This window comes from Xylaria bambusicola (genome assembly GCF_022495145.1).
Source record: "Xylaria bambusicola strain CBS 139988 unplaced genomic scaffold F5B22scaffold_2, whole genome shotgun sequence".
Lineage (NCBI taxonomy): Eukaryota > Fungi > Ascomycota > Sordariomycetes > Xylariales > Xylariaceae > Xylaria > Xylaria bambusicola.
In genome coordinates this window covers 1,368,864-1,389,173 of record NW_025953555.1, presented here as the reverse complement: position 1 = coordinate 1,389,173, position 20,310 = coordinate 1,368,864, and the positions used below count along the sequence as shown (strand labels likewise).

At 48.8% G+C, this 20,310-nt stretch overlaps 4 protein-coding genes across 4 annotated transcripts; 1 reads left to right on the top strand and 3 right to left on the bottom strand.

Annotated features, from left to right (window-relative positions):
- Window positions 1-12: 12 nt before the first annotated feature.
- On the top strand, window positions 13-1,916 carry F5B22DRAFT_163652 (acyl-CoA N-acyltransferase). The gene is made up of 6 exons (XM_047969259.1): window positions 13-208; window positions 448-499; window positions 823-1,062; window positions 1,387-1,467; window positions 1,528-1,738; window positions 1,881-1,916. The coding sequence occupies exons 1-6, from the start codon at window positions 147-149 to the stop codon at window positions 1,904-1,906; spliced, it is 672 nt and encodes a 223-aa protein (XP_047835887.1). The 5' UTR covers window positions 13-146; the 3' UTR covers window positions 1,907-1,916.
- Window positions 1,917-3,000: 1,084 nt separating this feature from the next.
- F5B22DRAFT_632994 (uncharacterized protein) lies at window positions 3,001-4,928 on the bottom strand (the record flags this gene model as incomplete). The annotated part of the gene is made up of 3 exons (XM_047976773.1): window positions 3,001-3,074; window positions 3,129-4,433; window positions 4,535-4,928. The coding sequence occupies 3 exons, from the start codon at window positions 4,926-4,928 to the stop codon at window positions 3,001-3,003; spliced, it is 1,773 nt and encodes a 590-aa protein (XP_047835886.1).
- Window positions 4,929-6,721: 1,793 nt separating this feature from the next.
- On the bottom strand, window positions 6,722-12,342 carry F5B22DRAFT_586276 (uncharacterized protein). The gene is made up of 3 exons (XM_047973541.1): window positions 8,378-12,342; window positions 7,602-8,269; window positions 6,722-7,540 (listed from the first exon to the last, which is right to left on the bottom strand). The coding sequence occupies exons 1-3, from the start codon at window positions 11,591-11,593 to the stop codon at window positions 7,357-7,359; spliced, it is 4,068 nt and encodes a 1,355-aa protein (XP_047835885.1). The 5' UTR covers window positions 11,594-12,342; the 3' UTR covers window positions 6,722-7,356.
- Window positions 12,343-13,508: 1,166 nt separating this feature from the next.
- Window positions 13,509-19,925, bottom strand: F5B22DRAFT_632991 (uncharacterized protein; the record flags this gene model as incomplete). The annotated part of the gene is made up of 9 exons (XM_047976772.1): window positions 13,509-14,160; window positions 14,254-14,478; window positions 14,532-14,665; window positions 15,621-15,941; window positions 16,006-16,074; window positions 16,159-16,602; window positions 17,763-17,966; window positions 18,446-19,316; window positions 19,435-19,925. 9 exons carry the CDS (start codon window positions 19,923-19,925, stop codon window positions 13,509-13,511), a joined length of 3,411 nt encoding a protein of 1,136 aa, XP_047835884.1.
- Between the last annotated feature and the right edge of the window lie 385 nt (window positions 19,926-20,310).

Here is a 20,310-nt window from a genome sequence, read left to right as displayed (position 1 = left end):
AGCAGAGCCCCGTAAACAACCCCATTGTCGCATCACACGAACGATACCACCATTCTGCTTCGCTTACGCAGCGACCAGAGTGTATCATTCAGCCAGTCGGGATAAATCCACCAACCACTGCCCTTGGTTCGCCAGTCACTCCAAGCATGCCGGTACAGGTCTCTTTGCTAGCGGAGCGAGATATCCCCGGCGCTGTTGCTGCCATTCAGTGAGTGGAGTGCCTAGCCCTGTCCTTGGTCGGTCACAGATTTCAAGCTTCAACTGAACAAAGCTTGGCCCTGCCATATCCTGCCATATCCGCCCTTCTAGTCTCGATCCTGGGCTCAGTCTGCCTTTTCCACCTAAAGGGATAAAGGCCCTCATGGGTTTCAAAGTCGCAATATGACGCCTGGCGTTTTGGCCATTGGTCATTTCTAGCTCGTACTAATGTGACACCTTTACTTCCAGAGAGGCCTTCGCCGAAGATCCCTACAATAACTGGGTATTCGATAAGACCAAGGTAAGCAAGCGTATCTTATGAACAGGGTTTCATCTCCCTCGTTCGGCTACTCGGAGCTTCCCAGATCAACAAATACGAAAGGGGTTGATCGACCACATCTGAGGTTTCAAGCATTTGCATGATCTGTCATGCTAGATCCCATACCAGTTTTGCCAGCCCAGCCCTGCTGTCTGTCTTACACGTGTTCCTGGCAACAGCATTCTCATTATTCTCCCGTCTATAGTAAACAAAATTCCCTTGACGCTGAAACAAAGCTTCCGTCGTTCAACATACATATAGCCCGACAAAGCAAAGCCGGTTCCCAGCTAACCAGCCACTACTAGTTTAATGCCAAACGCAATGCGGTGTCGTTAGGAATACGCTGTCGATGGGGAATGCGTAACGGCATCTTCCACGTGGCTAAAGAAGAAGGTAGTGATGAAGTCCTTGGTGTCGCTTGTTGGTTGCGACCACAGCAAGCTGGCAAGTCTCCCACCTGGTACGACTGGCTTGAGGATTGGCGGTTGTATTTCAACCAAGTTGGTATGAATATTTGGTACGGCCGTGGGGGGCTGAACGTTAAGGTACGTCGATCATCGCGAAGAAATCTTGCTCGAAGGATTCGCATAAAATCTCCTGATCGTCCGGTACTGTTTGACAGATTCTGAACTTGGTCCTTCGAGTCCTCCAAGTTGCACTCATCTTTGAATTCAGTTTTCGATCAAGGGATGAACTACTGGGTTAAAATCCCAAGATAAAGTCGTGGCCAATGCTATCGTTAGTCTTGAGTATTTTGTTTGGGTGCATGTGTCAATCATACAAAACAAACCAAACTACGCTTGATGCTTCTCTTCACGACCTTCGAACTTTGATTCCATAGAACGCGATACTAATATGACTCTGCTCAGCGTTACTGGATCTGGAAAGCGGCCCAATCGAAAGTACAATCCACCGTCTGGACAGACCCGAGAGGCTACTATTTTCTAAACGTAAGCCCAGGCGTTTCAATTCTATGTGGCCTTTCATCTCACCACCTAGTTTATTTCTAGATTATGGTCGTTGTTCCTAACGCTCAGGGCCGCGGCGTTGGCCGCCTGATGATGAAAGCCGTCACAGACCAAGCCGACGCCGAAGACATGAATTGCTACCTTGAATCCAGTCGCGACGTGCCCAATATACAGATCTATGAACGCTTCGGCTTCAAGTTCGCAGAAGAGCTAGAGTGCAACGATGATGGCACTGCCATTAAACTATTTGCTAGTAAGTACTATGACCACATTTTCTTTGCTTCTAAGAGCTACTTGATGAGTATAATTGGCCTTTACCAGACGGCAATTATACCTTAGCACTTCTTTATACTATGCTCAGAGACTCGGTAGCTGACTCTGAGTACCACTTATAGTGGTAAGGGAACCGAAGTCGAAATAAATACCCCAAGTCCTCCAAATCTAGTCTATTTTATCAGCATTCCATTCAACACAACAAACCTGCTGAGCTACATCTGCTCCCGTGTTTACTAGACCCTGGAACCCAAGGCCTGGAACCAAGAGCCTCCAGCCAGCATAACCTAACCTAGAGCCTATGCTACATGCAGCCGCCCGTACTGCAGGCATTGGGATGACATTACATAGACATACAAGCATAAGAACGAATACATACACATTCTTAGATTGACACGTCAGCCAACGTCTAGTATTTGGCTTGAGCTTCTATGCCTGATATTCATCTTAGGATGTCATAAGATCATTCAGCTCAGCCCGACTCTCCTATATCGGATAAAGTAAGTAAGGATCCTAAAGACGGCATCAGCCTCAAACAGTACGGGGAAGGACAAGAGACCACTTCTATAATTCCACGGACTTAGACCCTATCCTCCCGTCTATACCGCTACTGCGAGTCCAAGCTTGCTTAACGTAGGTCTAATACTAGCGGCAATGCGCATCTACGTATATCTATCTGTGTGGTATGAACCACGGACCTTGGATCGTAAAATCTAAAGATTAAACGACAACAATGCGAAAGAAGAGCAAGTAGAGAAGACAGGTATAGCTTGGTGTATGAATGATATATTATAGAGATACAACGTAAGAAAAAGTATCGAACCACCGCGACAGGAGTTATCCCTACCCTATCCTAGCCATGCCATGCCAATGTTAGGTTTGATTCTGTTGCACAAAGAAGGAGCAAAAGCATCTCCAATCAACCAAAGCTCCCTCTTTCGTCTATGTTATGATAAACCGTTTGCCCAATGTCCCTGTTCTATCGAATTCAGTCCCCGTGTACACATACATACATATACATACACGTAATTTAATGAAGCTAGTTAGTCTAGGCCCACACGACTCACCCCCTCCCAATCTATCCAGGTGAGGGAGGGATGATTAGTCTGATTCTGAATTTGCCAACCCAAACTCCGAGATTGACGCGGCTCTTCAGCGACCTATCGTTTGAGTTACTCAGTAAAACTCGTTTTCTCGCTGCTGTGGCTCTTTTCTTCGGCGAAAAGTGAGGCGCAAATGAGTCTACTCCCGGGAGACATCACGGCCATAAAGCTTGGCCTTGATCCAATCAAGAGCAACAAGCACACGATTACGCGCTAAGAACTGTCAGTACGAGGACTTTTAGACGGTCTACAAATGATTAAGCTTACTGCTAAAGCACATGCTCAAGTAGGCACTTCGCCAGAACAAGTAAGTAAGCTTGCCACCGGAAGCGACGTTTCCGTTTAACCAGGCAATATCGGCGACAGCCTTCTCGCTGCCGATATAAGCCAAGCTACCTTGGTGAGAGTAGTTGAACGGCTTGACGTCCTTGATGCGACGGAGCTGCTTTTCAAGGATTTCAATCTCGGCTGTAATTTCGGCCACGTTTCCGGGTTTGAGGTTCAAGTTGGAGCTGAGCTCAGAAATCCGGTTCTCGAGCGATTCGGTCTTAGCCATGTTGTTAAATAAGCGCGCCAAGAAGTTACCCTCCTGTGCGGCAACCTGTGCAGTAGGAGCGTATCCAGCGACAGCGCAATCACCAACGGCCCAGATATCACGTGCTCCTTGAACGACAAGGTATTCGTTGACGGCCAAGCCACGCCTTGAGTCCTTCTGAGCAGGGATTTGGGACATGAGGTCCTTGATTAAGGGGCGCACTGCGTTGCCAGTAGCCCAGACCAAAAGACCGTAGGGGATGGTGATCACAGACTTGCTGCCATCTGGGTTAGTAACCTGAGCCTCGACCGTCTTGTCTGTGACCTTCTTGACCATCGTCTTCGTCTTGATCTCGATGTGCTCCTCCTTGAAAGTGCTTTCGGTGTAGTCAATCAGCTGTTTAGAGAACATGGGAAGAACGGTTGGTAAAGCTTCGATGAGAGTAACCTTGAAGCGAGGGGAGATCTCAGGAATCAGTTTCTTGATGTCTTCGTCGAAGAAGTCACGTAGCTCGCCGGCAAACTCAACACCGGTAGGACCGCCTCCAACGACGACCATGTGAAGCAAGCGATCAATCTCAGAAGAATCCTGATCCTTGAAGGCAGCGGTCTCTACACAGTCCATAATCTTGGTTCGGATGGCCTGGGCATCACGGATCTCCTTGAGGAAGCAGCTGTGTTCGCGGACACCAGGGATACCGAAAGTAGCATTCTCCGCGCCAACGCCAATAACAAGCAAATCGTAAGGGACTTCAGTCTCGTTGATGGTACCTTTGATGTCACTGTTATCCGAGATCTTGATAACCTTGCGCTCGTAGTCAATCTTGGTAGCTTCGGCCTCGTAGAATTTCACGGCAGCGTGCTTATGACGTAAGATCTGGCGGATGGGTTCCATTATAGAGCGATGTTCGATGTTTCCGGTAGTACATGAGGGCAGCAGAGGCGTGAACAGGAAGTAGTTGCGGGGAGAGATGACGACCACATTGTAGTTAGCAGTATCAAGTTTCTTCAAGAGGGACACAGAGCCCCAGCCAGTTCCTATAAAAAGCGAAAGCCCAGATTAGTCGCCATTGGCCCATCACCAGCGCCACCCACCACCACCATCACGGGGAGGTCCGGCTGGCAGATTTATGACTCACCAAGGATAACCAGAGTCTTCTTCTGCGGATCAGGGGTGAACTGATCGTCTGGGTGACGATCCAAGTAGCCATCGTAGATAATAGCGCCGACACCGAAGAAGAGGGACAGGTAAGTTGCGCGCCACAACCATTTGAAGGTAGTCCGGATCTTGCCGGGCTTCTTCTTGGGAGATGGCGACGCAGCAGAGCCAGCAGCGTAAGACCTTGCGAATTGGCGAGAGATTGGGCCGACAGCGCTTGAAACGGCAGCGGGCGATGGGAGAAGGGGGCGTGTTGCAGAGGGTTTGGTTGCTGTCGCTGTCGCGAAATTGGCATATGGGCGCACAGCCTCGGCAACGGACAACCGTGTTGCTGCCGCGCCGAAGCGAGCGAGAGCCCTCGAAGACGAGGCCATTGAGGCTCGCCGGAGCAGGTCAATGGATAGCGGCGACGGGATCTAGGCCGGAAAGCAGGCGGGTGCGTGCTTGAGAAAGGACTGGAGACGGGAGAAAGAGTCCAAAGAAAATTGGCCTGGTTGTGCTTAGCCTAGCATATATGGGTTATAAAAGACAGTCCGCGGTATAGTGCAGGGGAGATGCTGTACAGTACGCATCGGTCCACTAGCAGATACGCCAACAGCACACTAGCAGCAGGGCGGCAGTGAGCTACTTTGTACTATAGCGAGCTCTGGTGGAACAGCCTCTGAGTGAGCGACAGGCTTGGCCAATGGCGTCAACGGGGCCCGGACCCATAATTCCGGTCGCACGGAGGGCATTTCGATGCCTGCCAATCCCGATACAGTGCCGTACAAGCGTGTGTATAGGTACTACTGTAGATAATGGATAATGTAGCCTTTGGTGTATGTAGCAAATAGGTAACTGTACCATATGTATGTACTATGTAGGTAGGTATAGGTAGGTGGTATATGTCGGTAGTGTACCGTAGTTACGTGAGTACACTACATGTGATCACATCTACAGGTAGCGGCAAGGGATAAGAGAGGCTGCAGAGCTCAAGGTCCGTGTGCCCAGGGAACCAAAAAAAAAAAATAAAAAATAAAAAATCTGGCTACACTAATATTTAGGTCTGATCCCCGGCCGCGTGGTAGAGTCCTTAGTGACAGTCAACGGTACCCTTGCGCCTCGGCGGCTCGGTTTTTCTTCGCTATCTGTACAGTCTAGCTCTACGTGTGTGAACAGCCAATTCTGATAATGAATATGAAAAAATATTAATGAAGGTAATTCTTTCCGAGTTGGTATCGATGAGGCTACAGTGACTCTTCCACCTATGCCTTTCTTTTTTTCTTTTTCTTATGTGTCCGTTACTCGTTCACTAAAGCCTCATCCAAGGAGTCCGGACAGCCACCTCGCCAATGCCAAGTGATAGGTAAATAACTGACTGAAAATATCTCATCTTGCCTCTACCTAGCTCAGTAATCTACTCTGTAGGTATCTATCCCAAAGCAGCAGTCCCCTCGGTGGACATGGAAGCTTTACAGTTGCTTGGCCCAGGTGTATAATACCTATGAGAGATATAAGCTTGAGTTAGGAAACTCTAAATAACTCACCTGACCCTTTTCTTTTTCTGGCTACGGGAGACTTGAACTACAGTCCCTGTCAAGTTTATATGCCGATACCTATATGCACTCCGTTAAGTATATTCTCTACATTTGTCTATACTTCGGACTACAGTATAGCTACATGAAGATACGTGGGCACTGGAGCTATTCACACAAGTAAATGACCCTATTCTATGTTCTCTTTCCTGCAAATCCGATAGCCAGGGTTGACCAATGCCCGCGCCCGGAGTGGCTACGGACATTGCGAACATTGCCTACATGTATACCTATACATACACACTTAGTAATTGCCATGCCTATCTACATGTGCTTATGAAAAATGGTCCCAACGACATCTACCCGCCTAGTTGCAATCTTTCACATGTCGATTGGGACCCTCATTGAGCGCATGTGTGTTTCCTCTCGCCCGGCGGATCGGTTACTAGCCTCCCTAGCTCTCCCAGAGGGAAATGGGAGAGCTGATCCCCACACATTGCTCCAACAACTTCGAACACCCAAATACTTATGAAAGTGCGATATCCTGATTCTATACGCACCCGGGTTGAACAATTCTCGGCTATGCTATCCATGGTCTTCATTAAGTATATACGTGTAGTACCTAGATTTATAGTGTCAATAAACATGTGACAGGATAATCCGTTATTGACTAATACAATATCCTTGGCCATCGTCCCAAGAGGCACTCTATTGCTATATACTAAGCACTAATAGTGGTATTACTAGTGAGAATTGACAACCGACTTCTAGTTGATGCAAAACCCGAGGCATAGCAACTGACGCGATGATCAGTCTGAATCGTAGAAATGTTTCGATAACTGATATGTCAGCATGTATGGAAGGCCGAAAATAGCCACTAACGAGTCTTCATAGCGCAGAGTGAAAACTAAAGGTATTTTTTACGATGCTGTCATTCATTCAAGAATGGATCTCGCCTCGTTGTGATGATCACGCTACAGCTCTCTCATTGGGGTCTTCTACCCTCATCTAGCTAGAATAAGAAGGGCCGGCCGTGGTAACTGAACTCATCGTAGAAAGACTTGCAAAGAGCCATGGGCAATAACACCGCGAGGCCAGAGAGACAAAGACAGAAAGGGACCGCAAATCAGATATCTCGTGAAAAGAAGACAAATGTAATTTATCACCCAATTCTGATTAAGCCTGGAATATCAGCTCATGCCATAAATAATACACCCGGATGTCGTCATCATAGCACCAGACTCCAGTAAAACGTTATACACGCATAGCCACCCTATCAAACCAATGGCTACCTGCCTTGAGGCGCGGTTGATGCTGGCATTTCTCCATATCGTCCCCTACCCCTCGTTGTGTCGTAGGCGTTGATGACACGCGTCTGGCTTTCGTCGGCCTGCGAGAAGGCGTAACCGCGTTGTTTTCGCATTCGCTGCACCTGGCGAACTTTTCTAATTGCCTTCTGAAACTGTTCCATCCTGTTGTCCAAGGTTAGTGACGGCACGGATAAAAAGGGAATGAGAGTGAGTGGAAAATCACCTTGGTCGATAGTCTTGAATATTATACTTCTGAATCTCCTGGATGTGGTGATAGCTTCGGGGATAGTACATTCGCCTGACGTACTTCCAAGCCACGTCTCGGATAAGGCAAGCGAGAGGTAAAAATATCGTCTGAATATAGAAATTTGGACTCGTGAAAAGCACCGGTATGATTCCGCGCAGTTCGGTTGAAACATTGAGCATGGGAGCAACTGTGCCATAGACCGCGACAAAAGCAAACCAGAAGAGAAAACTACCCGGTATCGCTATTATATGGTACTTTGTCCAGTTACTCGTGACCAACGCAGCCTTCCCTAGGACGGTTGCTAGGACCGAGGCGTATAGACCCGTGCCCCAGAGCCAGTGGCCGCCGATTGTCCCGTCACGGAGAACGCCGTCGCCGTACCAAATAAGTTCGGAGAAAATATACAAAATTAGAGAATGGAAGAAGGCATTTGCAATCCAAGCAGCAAATGTTTTGATTTTGAAGAACTCGTTGCGTTGCCCTGCCGTGTACAGCTGTGGATACCGATCAAGCAAGCGGGCAGACACGTACTGATCCAGAATACCAATCGCGAGAGGTGGCAAGACAGTGAAAAATACATTGTAGAAGGAAAGCATCCATGATTCGTAGATGATTTCACCGGAGAACACGTTTTGAAAGGCATACTGAGAAATATTAGCTATGTATGGCGAGTATCATGAGGGATGAAAGATCGCTAGCTCAACCCTCTCGGAAGTCCACGGAAATTACAATTAAGAAAAGTATAGACTCACCCAAAATTGCGTTTGGTAAAGGGCAATGTTCTTGTAGAAGGAAAAGAGGATTGTTTTGCTGATCCGGTGATAACTCCAAGCACCGTGAACTAGCGTCAGTTTGCGCAGGAATCGAAATTGTGCAATTGAAACGTCGGCAGATCGCGCTGCCTGAAGACCCTCCACGCCCGAGATTCCTACACCGATATGGGCTGCTTGAATCATAGACACATCGTTCGCTCCATCGCCAATAGCGAGGAGGATCTCATCGGAAAATTTCTTAACCAGCTTTACAACCAAAGCTTTCTGGAGTGGCGATACACGACAGCAAATGACGGCTTTGCACATGACAGCAAGGTCGTAAAACATTTTCTCCATCTCAGGCTCCAACGCGTAAGTGAGGGATTTGCCATCAATGACTAGAGCTAGCGTATCCATCTCCACCGAACCTTCGGCATTGTTCCTGATAGCTTCTAGTTTCTTTTGGATATTCTGGCGTGTAGCAGCTGCGTTTTCTTCGTTGACAATGAGGAGCATCATATCTTCACTTAGGAGCTTTGAACTCATACCAATGTTGATAGCGGTTTCCTGTCGATCCCCAGTTAAAACCCAGACTTTGATATTGGCTTCTTGTAATGTGTGAATAGTTTCTGGCACCCCATCTTGAAGTCTATCTTCAATAGCAGTGGCACCAAGTAGATATAGATCACGTTCAATGATTTCGGCGGCCTTGTCTAGCTCATCGGCTCGGTTTCCACCTACAGTTGTTTGAGCTTTGTCAAACATGGCATACCATTCTTGGAATTCGTTTTCGGGAACCTCCCGCATTGCCAAACAGAGGGTTCGTAGACCTTCGGAGGCATAATCTTCCAGGTGCAAAAGTGTCTGTTCGACATGCGGGTTGTCATCATTGAGGCGCTCCAGGATGACAGTATCCGCACCTTTGCAGTACAGTCGGATCTTTCCATCAGGGCAGCGATAAATAGTAGACATACGTTTCCTCGTGGAATTGAATTCACATACGGCCAGAAGCTCATATTCCAACTCCTGACCATCGACTTCAATAATGACAGTTCGAGGCTTGCGCGCAAGGAACGAATAACCCATGGTCACAGCGCCTTGAACGAGAGCCCCTTCATCGGGTGATGCAGCTTGATATTTGATGTTACCGCCTTTCTCATCCCGTTCAGGAATAACAGTGTGACAAGTAGCTAAAAGAGCTAAGAAGTGTTTGATAGCTTCGGACGTCTGGTGCGATTTGAGGTTTTCTTGAAGTTGCTTAAAATCATGGATTCCCACTACCACACCATCCTGGACAGTGGCTCGCCTATCTTCGGGAACTTCTTCCGCATATTGGATGCCCCCTATTGAACATTGTTTGAACTCCATCATGTTACATGTCAGAGTGCCCGTCTTGTCGGAGAAGACAAACCCGACCATGCCCAGTTCTTCGACTAAACTTGACGTCCGACAGTTGGCTGGTGTATTTGTTTGATCATAGTAGATGTCAAGATCATCGTTGATCAGTATGCCATGCCAATATTTGACAAGTTCGATCGTGACGAACAGTGAGATTGGAACCAGAGACGAAAAGAGTACCCAATATGTAACAAGATCCTTGAAGATGGCCTCAACAACTTTACCAGCACCATTCAGTGGATCCAACTCGAGATAAGAAACTGAGTCGTTTGATACAGCACGGTATACTAAGTCGCCGATGGTGCAGATGGAGCTGAGAATCAAGAGTAATCCGATCAATGCAAGCACGAGCTTATTGAGTTGTCGTTCAACTTTTGTTCGCTTAATCGGGGCAGCTGTTGCGTTGCGCATCAACTTCGTCTCATGGCCTGTGAAGACAACTATACCGTGAATCCACGGAGTATTTCGAAGGGTAGCGCCTCGGAGCAACAACTGTTCTGGATTCAGTGGCAACTCCTTCTCTCCACCGCCAGCTTGCATAGTTAGCGTCGCCTCGTACGTGTAGAGGCTGCTGTTAGGCTGTTCAGAACGAACCCTGCCTCCTAGCCGGCTCAGCTCGGCGGGACTGACCAACGCTGACGTCTCAGGAAGACCCTGTTTGATTTTGAGATTTGTCTCGCCGTCGAGGTTAGCTGTTTCGATATAACATAAACCTTCGGGTTCTGAACTTGCAAGAAGCACCATGTCGGCGGGGAAGGGCTCTTCAGATTCAACACGCACAATATCCCCCACCGCTACGTTGATCCATCTTGTCTCTTCAAAGTTCGACCCTCTCAGCACCCGAGCTTTCGAATTGTTTAAAGCACTATCTGCTTGCTTTCTCCTGTAATCTTCAACAAGCTCTTTCGCCGCAGAAATCAGCAAAACAACGATAAGGGGGCCAATGGTGGTGTACTGATTCGTCGGTGATAGCCCAGGAATCTGTTGTAGCGCGGCCGTGAACAAGAAGAAAACGTTAGCGAATTTAGAGAACTGCTCGATGAGGAACTTCGGTAAGAAGGTGGCGACGTTATATTTGGCGGTAGAGACGTGGTTGTCGACGTATTTGTTCGCTGCATTAGCAGGTGGATTGTTGAGATGTATGATCCGAGGACCTAATGTGGAAGGATCTGGCTTGCCACTCCCAAACCCAAACTTGAAGTTCTTCAGCTCAAACTTTTTGTTTTGCTTTGCTTGCCGTGAAGAATCAGCTGACGAATCTGCCCGTCTATGTCCGGCGTCTGTTAGGGGAAGGTCCATCTCCGAGTAGCCCTGCCCCATCCCCAACATGCTCTTCGCTTTGCCCAAGAACCCACCACCAAGTCCTAACACACTATTGCGATTCCGGGCGTTCTCGCGGCGCATCGTGTTATCCCCGCTTATCGACCCTCCACCATGTTGGTAGTATGATTGGTCGTCCTCGGGGTAATCGTCAAAGTCGTCTGCGTACCTTCGGTAATTATTCAAATCAGATGTTTGACTATACTGTCTATCGCTTTCGGCCATATAGGGCGGCCGAAGACCCGAAGCAAGAGCCCCAGCGGGAGGATTCTTCACGCTAGGGTGTGTTGTCTGACTTGTACCACCAATGAAATCATCGTAGGAAACAGACTGGCGCGAGGGGAATTCGTTACCAGGGTTATTGTTGTTATACGAGCGAAGCAACTCGTCGTCATTCACGTGAGCGCGCTGTCCACCATAGGTGGGTTGGTCGTCGAGGTCGAGGAGAAGGTCATTTCTCGAGTCAGAAGAGCCTCCAAGAGGCGCCCTTCCGGCCATGTCGCCAAGGGATGCAGAAGCTTACACAGGGATAGCAATGGAAGACATGGGAGACGAGAAAAGGTAACAACGGCTTGTTTGCGGAAGGCGTTGAAACCGACACGGTTTCTTGATGTCGGTCCAAGCGGCAGCTCGAGACAAGCTGGAAAATGATTGTTAGGTAGTCAGTGGTCGGTTCGGTGGTCAGTGGTCGATGGTCGATGGTTAGAGGGGGACGGAGCGGATTCTGTCGCGAGCGAGAAAGCCAGGCTATGGCTGTGTCGATAAAAAGAGGGTAGCATGCAATACGAGATGCTCAGGCCCGTAGCTGTAAGAGAATCGAGGTAGGATTAAGCAGCCTAAACGGGGCTGGGCTGGGCTGGGTGAGTTCGGATACCCGTAATGAAGGCGCGATATTACACACGTCAACCAAGACAACCAACACCAGCGCTGCAGATGTCGTCACCGTGGTTGTCAAAAGTCTAAATCTCAGCGTAGAGGGTTTCAATCCGATGCAATCTTTTGAGTCGGGATGCAGGTGCAAAAGAGATAGAAAGATCAAGAGAAAAAAAAAAAAAAAAAGACAGGAGCAGGATGTCCAGAGCAGATTGGCAGTACCTGGGACGGGCTGTTTGATTACCTCGCAACTACTGGTACCATAGGTAGGTAGGCAAGTCGAATTCTAGGTACGCCAGCCCGTGTTCATAGCGCAGCGTAGTTTTGTTTCAATCTGCACAGCCCCTACGATGTACCTGCTACTGCAACGAAACGTACCGCGCTACCACGCTGCCACCCAGGGGCTAAAGACACCTGGGCAGTACCTGGGGCTGCTGGGGTGCCGCCTTGCTCTGATTGGATAGGCGGTCGCTACCTAGGTAGGGTTCACCTCTTCTTCTTCTTCTTTTCATTGTCTTGATTGTCTCTTCTCTGTCGCCTCTTGGGACTTGGCCCCAACGTTAACATCATCGTGCCTGTGCCTCGTGTGCCAACAGCTCAGCCCCGCCTTGGTTTGTCTTAGTGTACATTGCAGGGCTTGTCAGTTACCTATCGTCACGTAGGATATTGGACGAGTTGTGCTGTACACTTACATAGTACTTCGGCTGCCTGTACCTGCAGGCTACCTAAGTATTAGTTAAGGCAAAATACTATACCTACCTAGGTAGTAGATGCTCAGCCCCTAACATGTTCCAACAGCACTTTGTATCAAAGCAGTTCGTTCCTCTCCTATCTGTACATGTGAAAACCAGCTATGTACATTTTCATATAGATGTAAGTAGTCCTGGCATCTAGAATCTCAGCATGGTATTCATAGCTTTCGTTAGATACCTATCCAACTTGGCTCATTTAAGCCGCCTGCTAATGCTGAGCTCGATGGCTTAACTGAGCGGGTCAGCGAGACGTCATGAGTGAGGCGCAATTCGCTACGTGGTAGAAGGCTTACGCATTCCTACCTATATGGGTAACGGTTGTACAATAGCATTTGGGGAAAACGAACCACGGCGCCTGGTTTTCTCCCGGAAGTAATGGAAGTAACAGCTACAGAGTAGGTAGATTATAATTAAATACCTACTACTAGATGCCTAAGGTACTAGCGAGTAGAAAGCATCAAGCGATGTGTGCTAAAGTTCAAGTCGTAGCCTGTTACCTGGCTTCACAACTCCTCGTAAATATAGACCCAGGCGTGCGTCCTCTTTTCATCTGCTAGGTGCTCAGGTAAGCGTGGATGGCGCATTGATACTGATACATCAAGATCACTCTAATTAGTCGAGCATTTCGCCAAATACTAAGCTTGGGTTCTATCTAGATTAGGTACTGAGCAGTAAATTCAGGTACGGGGTATGCAAACGCCCCCCTTTTGGAGGGGTGGCCTAACCTGAGTTTCATCGGTTTCGCTACCGTACCGGCTTTCCTTTTCTCATACCTCGAGCCTCTAGAGCTATAGAGTAGGCTTAATCTCGTCGCCTAAAATGCCCTTGATAAAGTCGCCAATGTGCTTATTCACCTCAGCGGGCTTCTGGATCATAGCCCAGTGCGAACAACCCTCAAGCGTCTCCAGCTTGAGGCTCGCCGCAAAGTGCTGTTCCTGACCCCTCGCCATCCAAGCGGGCAGCGCTGCATCCTGGTCTGCCATGAGCAACATAGCAGGCATAGGGTATTTGAACGAGTCCTTCGCCATCACCTCCTCGTCATCTCCGTTGAGCTCGCGCGTCCGGTACCAGTTGCAGGGGCCGTGGAGGCCGTGACGAGAGAACTCCTGCACGTAGAAATCGGTCATCTCCTTGCTCATCATCGGGCTCTGGCCGATGCTGTCAATGTTTTCCTCAAGGACACCAACGTTGACGGAGAAGACCGGCTTGCCCTCCGGTGTCTTGCCGCCGAACATGCCGTTGACGAACCCGCGGACGCGCTCGGGTGACTTCGCTACTATTTCTTCCGCCCTGCCGCCTGCAAGCTGCAGCTGGTATGTGAAGTTGGGCATCTTGGCCACTAAATCTGGCAACGCCAATCTCACTGAAGATGGAGGTAGGTAGGGAACGCAGACCGAGAAGACGCATCGGATCAATTCAGGGTAATACTGCGCCATGCGCCTACCCGTTGTTGTTAGTTCTAGCGCTTCGATAATTTGAGGAGCAAGTTGCGGACAAGAATCGAATAGCGTATATAGCAGTCGCATGGCTTACCAAACAAAAAGACCACCCCAATCGTGTCCACCAAGGATAATGGGCTGGTCAGTGACACTTTTCACAATCTCAACCATATGAGCTGTCATGTTCTTCATTCTGTACTCTTCATACGAGTCTGGCGCATCGGTTTGTCCATAACCCAGCATGTCTGGCACAACGACTTGTAGGTTCATGGACAGCAAGTAAGGGACCTGGTAGCGCCATCCCATACCAAGATCTGGCCTAGAATTGCTAGTGAGCTTCCACGCGATGATCTGAGGGGTATATCGTCATACCAGCCATGGATAAGGAATACCGTCGCCGTTGGCTTCTCAGCCGGTTTTGCCAACATGTAGTGATACTTGAAGCCCCCCACCTCAGCGAACTTGTGCTCAACCCGGGGATCATTAGGAGTCAGGCAGTCCACCGCCTCTCCCTTCGCAGCCAGGACACTTCATGTAAAGTTATTAGCGCTTCGTCAACAGAGCGATGAAAGATGACGGCGTAGACACGCGAAACAGAAATAAAGAGCAAAGATTTGAATTGAGCTACACCAAGATGTACACACAGCTTGTTGAATCGCGTCTATCATGTCACTCACCCTGCATCAAAGGCCATGGTCGAGATGTTGGAAAACAGATATTAAGGGGTAAGAGAGGGGGGAATTTGAGATAAAGACGGTGAAGGAGGGGAGGCACAAGGAATTATTTTTTATACGAGAACCTGAATTCATAAGCCGGCTTGACAAATCAGGCGATCCATAGCCCGCTAGAACGAGGTCCGTCCTTATGCGGGCGGCTAGATTTTGCGCCGTGCTGTGGTGCTACGAGTAAGGAAGAACCTCCGAACTTGGCCTACATATGACACCGACCCGAGGCTCCCAGAGACATGGACATATTGACTAATCGCAGCTGCCTTTCTGAGGGAACTAACCCCATGCCTCTCGGTGACAGCATGCACAAGACTCCTCTATTTTAGTCTTATAGCTACATCTGCAGATTTATATGTACTAGACATATCCCGGTTAGGCTTGCATTTTTCTGTTGGACTGTGGTGTGGGGAAGATTTAGCAGCCGCCCAAATACGGGCGGTGTAAGCCGCAGGATCACGGGGGCCGGGAGCCAGCGGCGTTGTATCGCCGCTTCAAGAGATTGGATGGTCACAGCAAAGACGAAAGCAAAAGGGGGGTCATTTTGTCAGGTACGCAAATCTGTCAGTAATCTTGACTACTGCTCTTACCAGCCTACAACTCGTGGGACTTGCGCACGCGCAACGTTCCCGATCCCGTATACACCAAACGAACCAGAGGCGCCCAAAACTCCTTTCGAAGTACACAATAAACTAGCAACGCCCTCATGAAAAGGTCAATCCGGTCAGTAAATAACAGTATCTTCGTCCTCCTCTATCATAACATCATCGACTCTATCAGACTCTTTCTCGGGACCGACCTTATTAGTAGCGCGTGAAGGAGGACGATTAGTAGGAACAGGTTGCGACTTGTCAGTAGGTGATTCATCAATAAGTTTACCCACTATTTCCTCTTTGTTGTTCAAAGATGGCTTTTCAGTAACGCCCAAGACTTCGAGGCGCTGATTCTTGCGCTCTTGAAACCCCGAGATTTCTTTGTCAATAATCTTTTCAGCCTCATGGATCTGATGCTTGATTGCTTCTTCTTGCCTTCTGGTGAGCTCCCATGGCAGGTAGTACTAATACGACTGTTAGTTGGTACTGAGCCAGAAATCGTGCAAAACAAGTTGTTACGTAACTTACAATCCTTGGTGTAGCTTTGGTTTGTAAGTAACGGGCCTTAGCTAGCATATCGTTGTGTCTAGTTTTCATCTGCATTCTCGTAAGCGATGAATCATCCTTGTCGGTTGGGGGCCTCAGGCAGCAAGAAAGGCTACAATACAATGGACAACGTACAACTTGCTCGTCGAATTTGAGTTGTTCAACCTTGCGCACGGCTTCTAGCTTGGAAAGTTTCTGCATGCGAAAGCGATCCTCTTCAGCCCGTTGCTGGGTAGATTTTGCCTGCTGTCGTCGCTCAATGTCTTGACGCTTCCTGTGCTGGGGGCCGGCACTGGCTTGGCTAAGAGTGTTCATCAAACCACCTAATAACCGTCTTCCACGCTTCTTTTCTTCCTGACGCGCCATCTCGCGCCGGTCTGGGCCTGCTTCCCTCGTGAACCTGGGTCGAGACTCGTGTCGCTCATCGGTATGATTGCTTTCTGGTCTACTTCTCTTTGTAGAGCTGGGAGATGTGTCCTCTGCAGCAAGAGGAGAGGAAGCCTTGCGCTTCTGTTGTGCATTGGCCATGGTAGGATCTTGGCTCCGATCTACAATGGACTCAGAGTCGGGATCAGCCATCTTGCCAATGGCATGGTGATCTAGGGAGCTTGTGATTGAAATTCTGGTCAGCCGCGGCTAGGGCAAGAGGGAATCTCCATTCATACTCACTCCTCCATAGCTGACATGGTCTTATCGCGGGCAAAGGAAACGGCGCAGTCAAGGGCTTGTGAATATGACACTGAGAGGCTGATGTTAGAAGTTAAAATGTTCAAGGTATTGCCCGAGGGCGTTTCGCGATCAGTAAGTCCGTCTAATCCATAATATTTGACAATTACAATAGCAGAAGGGAAGTCGTCACTCGTGGGAAGGGACAAGTGGTGAAAGATTTGCCTTCACAGGCAGAGGTTATAGTATCGAGTGTCTGGGTAGTTGGTGTCGCAAACCAACCCATCCATTCCTAAGATGCCACTACCATGTACATTGTACAGAGAGTACAGATTACAGTGGTACCCCCAAGTAACGCCTGCCCGTACTTGGGTAACGTTCTGGAGTACTGCGCCACCAAGCTTCCCCGAGCCGTCTTGATAGGTACTGCAAGCACTGACGACAATATGGAGTGACACGTTAAGAATAATGAAGTTGGAAAATGTAGAAAGAAGGCATCGAGAACGTAGGTAATCTGAAAGAGAAGTGGAAAAGTGCATACCGACCTCGGTACATAACTCACCGTAAGTCAACTAGATATACTTATTAAGCTAAAATCAAGTTCCTGGCCTACCTAAGTAGGTAGGTACCTCGCCCCAACCCCACCAAAGCTACACTGGAGCTGCGGCATGCAGCCTTAAGAAAAGTTATCTTACAACAAGTGGCAAGGCTGAGAAATCCTAAACACTATCGCCATAACCTAGGTACCAATATAAATAGCCCTCCGACATCATTCTCCACGCTCGCTTCCACGCGCCATTCTAGATCTTTGCAGCTTGTCCGCAGTAGGCATCATCTTCATCAAGGTCAGGCCAAGAACTACAGAGGGCTAACAGCATGTCGCGCCATCATCCGTAAGTGCTCCCTTGCTTAACCGACATGCACGCATCTTTATCTAGCCCATGCTAGACCTAGTAGACAATGCTGACCTTATACGCAACAGCGATCTCGTAATGTGCCGCAAGCAGTCTGGCATCGCGATCGGCCGTCTATGCGACAAATGTGACGGCAAGTGTCCTGTCTGCGACTCATACGTACGCCCCACGACGCTCGTTCGCATCTGTGACGAGTGCAGCTTCGGCAACTATCAGAACAAGTGTGTGGTATGCGGTGGCGAAGGAATATCGGACGCATTCTACTGCTTCGAGTGTACACGCCTCGAGAAGGATCGCGATGGGTGCCCCAAGATCATAAATCTCGGAAGTTCGCGGACAGACGTGAGTTTTCCAACCTCCTGTCTTGTTTGGCCTGTGAACATCGCTGGGTAATATGCTAACTAAAACCTTTGCTTCCTTGTTATAGTTATTCTATCAAAAGAAAACAAATCGGACAGGTTATTAGCCTTTATGTTGCCCGGGTCTGGGCTATTGGGGACGTGGTTTACTATAATCTAGGGGAGCCATGATTTAACTGACGAGCTAGAATGGAAGCAACCGTTTGCTTATGAACTGCATTCACGTTGGCGTTTATGGAGATTTCAGGTCTGTTTGGAATCAATATGATACCTCTAATACATCGCTGGTAAGGGAATAATAACTCGTTACGAGTTTCGATATATCAACTTGCCCATTTAGCACTAGATAGTGCTCAATCATAATACATTCAATCATTCCATGATATACAGGATGCTACAAACTATGCCGCGTTGTATAACCTGCGTAGTGCTTTTTGGCTAACGGCACCCATCTACTCCTTAATTAGATTAGATGTAGGAGACTTTGACGCCCATTCCTGCAGTCTGCTTCACTTTATTCCATCCTGACCCGAGAATCCGTTTTATCCGCTCTCGGAGATCCCTGCGACCAAATACTACTATTATACTGATAATAAAGGCCATCAGCCTCATGAGCAGCATGGGATTCGTTCTAAGCGAGGATCCTAACTGCTCAATGACAATTCGAAGATTTGCTATAACCATAGCGGCTCTCGTTCCCAAGCTAGGGGGCGCTGTCGCCTTCTTCGCCTTGGAAGTAGACGAATATGACGGGGCTGCTTTCGACAAAGCCGAGCCATTGCTGGTACTCCGTGCCTTTCTTGGGGATGAAGGATGTGGCGACTGTTCAATGCCGTAATCGACCTCACTCGCTTCTCGCTTTACGCGTTCCTCTTCCAGTCGACGATGCTCCCTAGCTTCATTTTCTGCTCTCAGTCGCCGTGCATCTTCGATGTCTCTTCTCAAACTGTCCTCCTGTCTTTGTTGCTCTTCCCGTTCTCTTTGCTGCTGTGCCTGTTGTTCTTCTTGGAGGCTCTGAAGAGCTTGCAAGAACGCCTCTCGCCTCTCTTCGTCAAGCACTGAGCTCACACTGATGAACTCTCTTGCATAATCCCATTCATTATTTCTTAGCAATACATGCAAAGTATACAACTCAAGGATCTTGACTCTTGCATTGAGATCTCTTGGTGTATCAGCACCACTGGCCGCTCCCTTTGATGCTGACCTTCCGCTTCGCGACGTGGGTCTATATGAGCGAGCTGCTTCCAACTGCCTGGAGATATCCAGATTCGGGGTGCTTGAAGCAGCCAGATAATTCTCAAGTCGTTTCTGGTTCACAACCTGAGATCGAGCATGCGAGAGCAGAAGCGTTGCGCTTGAGGATTGGTTAGTGAGAGTTCTCATGGCACCATCAAGGCAACTATTTGGACCCATAGCTATCCCATGCAGTAGACATCTGGAAGTGAAATGGTGCAAGCTGATAGATGACTCACAGATTTATGACAACATCAGAATCAACATCCCCCTCAACACCATGATACCCGAACTGCACAACCTCCTCCCAAACATCGCCGTTCCTGACCTTCTGACACAACGTCCGCCATTCTTGCGTTCCGAAGGCGTCTTTGCCTTCTTCAGAGTCCAATTCCAAGACAGCATTGAGTATGGTCAGATACAAGCTCCACACTTTGATCCTAGTAGCCCGTGATGCCCTTACGACAGGTGCAGGCTCTCTTGAACCATCGGCCTGATGCCCTTCGGTCGAGGGCGTGATCAGTGGGAGGAGAGTTGACAAAGCTTCGGGCAGACGACGCGTAAGGAATAGCTGCGACGCCTGCCTATATGTCTTAGATATTTGCGACGGCGCGACGCGTGGATTTGTGGACGGGACGAGGGACGATATTGAGCTTGATAGCAGTTGGGATCCGAAGGTGTCTGAGCCCGATGGGCTCAGAGTGGCAGAGAAGGAACCATCGAGCGCCATGAGCTGCTTGAGACCGCACAGTCACGGTTGGGGTGGTGTAGGATGGAGTCGACTACACTGGCATGGACGCTACAGGCGGCTGGAGTAATTGAACATGACAGCACAACAGAAAATAGAAGGCAATGTTTAGACAAATTGCGGGATAGTCACTGAGACGGACACAGTCATGGGCGTTTAGGGTGTTGTTGTGGCATATGGAACATACCGACAAGCACAAAAGCGACGGCAAGTTGGGCGAGAGGAGAAAATAAAGTCAACAAGCTGCACTTGCACAAGTCCAGAAGCTCTTGTCAGCCGGTGATTGCATGCCGTCGTGCCTCGGCCCAGTACTTGGGTACATGCACGTGTACCTAGGTAGGTACCTATACCTACCTACCTCCTAACC

What these genes read in the sequence shown, in the direction of transcription:
- F5B22DRAFT_586276 (XM_047973541.1), bottom strand. Translation starts at nt 11,593, where the DNA reads ATGGCCGGAAGGGCGCCTCTTGGAGGCTCTTCTGACTCGAGAAATGAC. An exon ending in TTTACCAAACGCAATTTTGG is followed by an intron (nt 8,270 to 8,377) that starts GTGAGTCTATAC and finishes AATATTTCTCAG; the next exon opens with TATGCCTTTCAAAACGTGTT. An exon ending in ATTCAAGACTATCGACCAAG is followed by an intron (nt 7,541 to 7,601) that starts GTGATTTTCCAC and finishes CTTGGACAACAG; the next exon opens with GATGGAACAGTTTCAGAAGG.
- F5B22DRAFT_163652 (XM_047969259.1), top strand. Translation starts at nt 147, where the DNA reads ATGCCGGTACAGGTCTCTTTGCTAGCGGAGCGAGATATCCCCGGCGCT. An exon ending in GGCGCTGTTGCTGCCATTCA is followed by an intron (nt 209 to 447) that starts GTGAGTGGAGTG and finishes CTTTACTTCCAG; the next exon opens with AGAGGCCTTCGCCGAAGATC. An exon ending in TGCCATTAAACTATTTGCTA is followed by an intron (nt 1,739 to 1,880) that starts GTAAGTACTATG and finishes TACCACTTATAG; the next exon opens with TGGTAAGGGAACCGAAGTCG.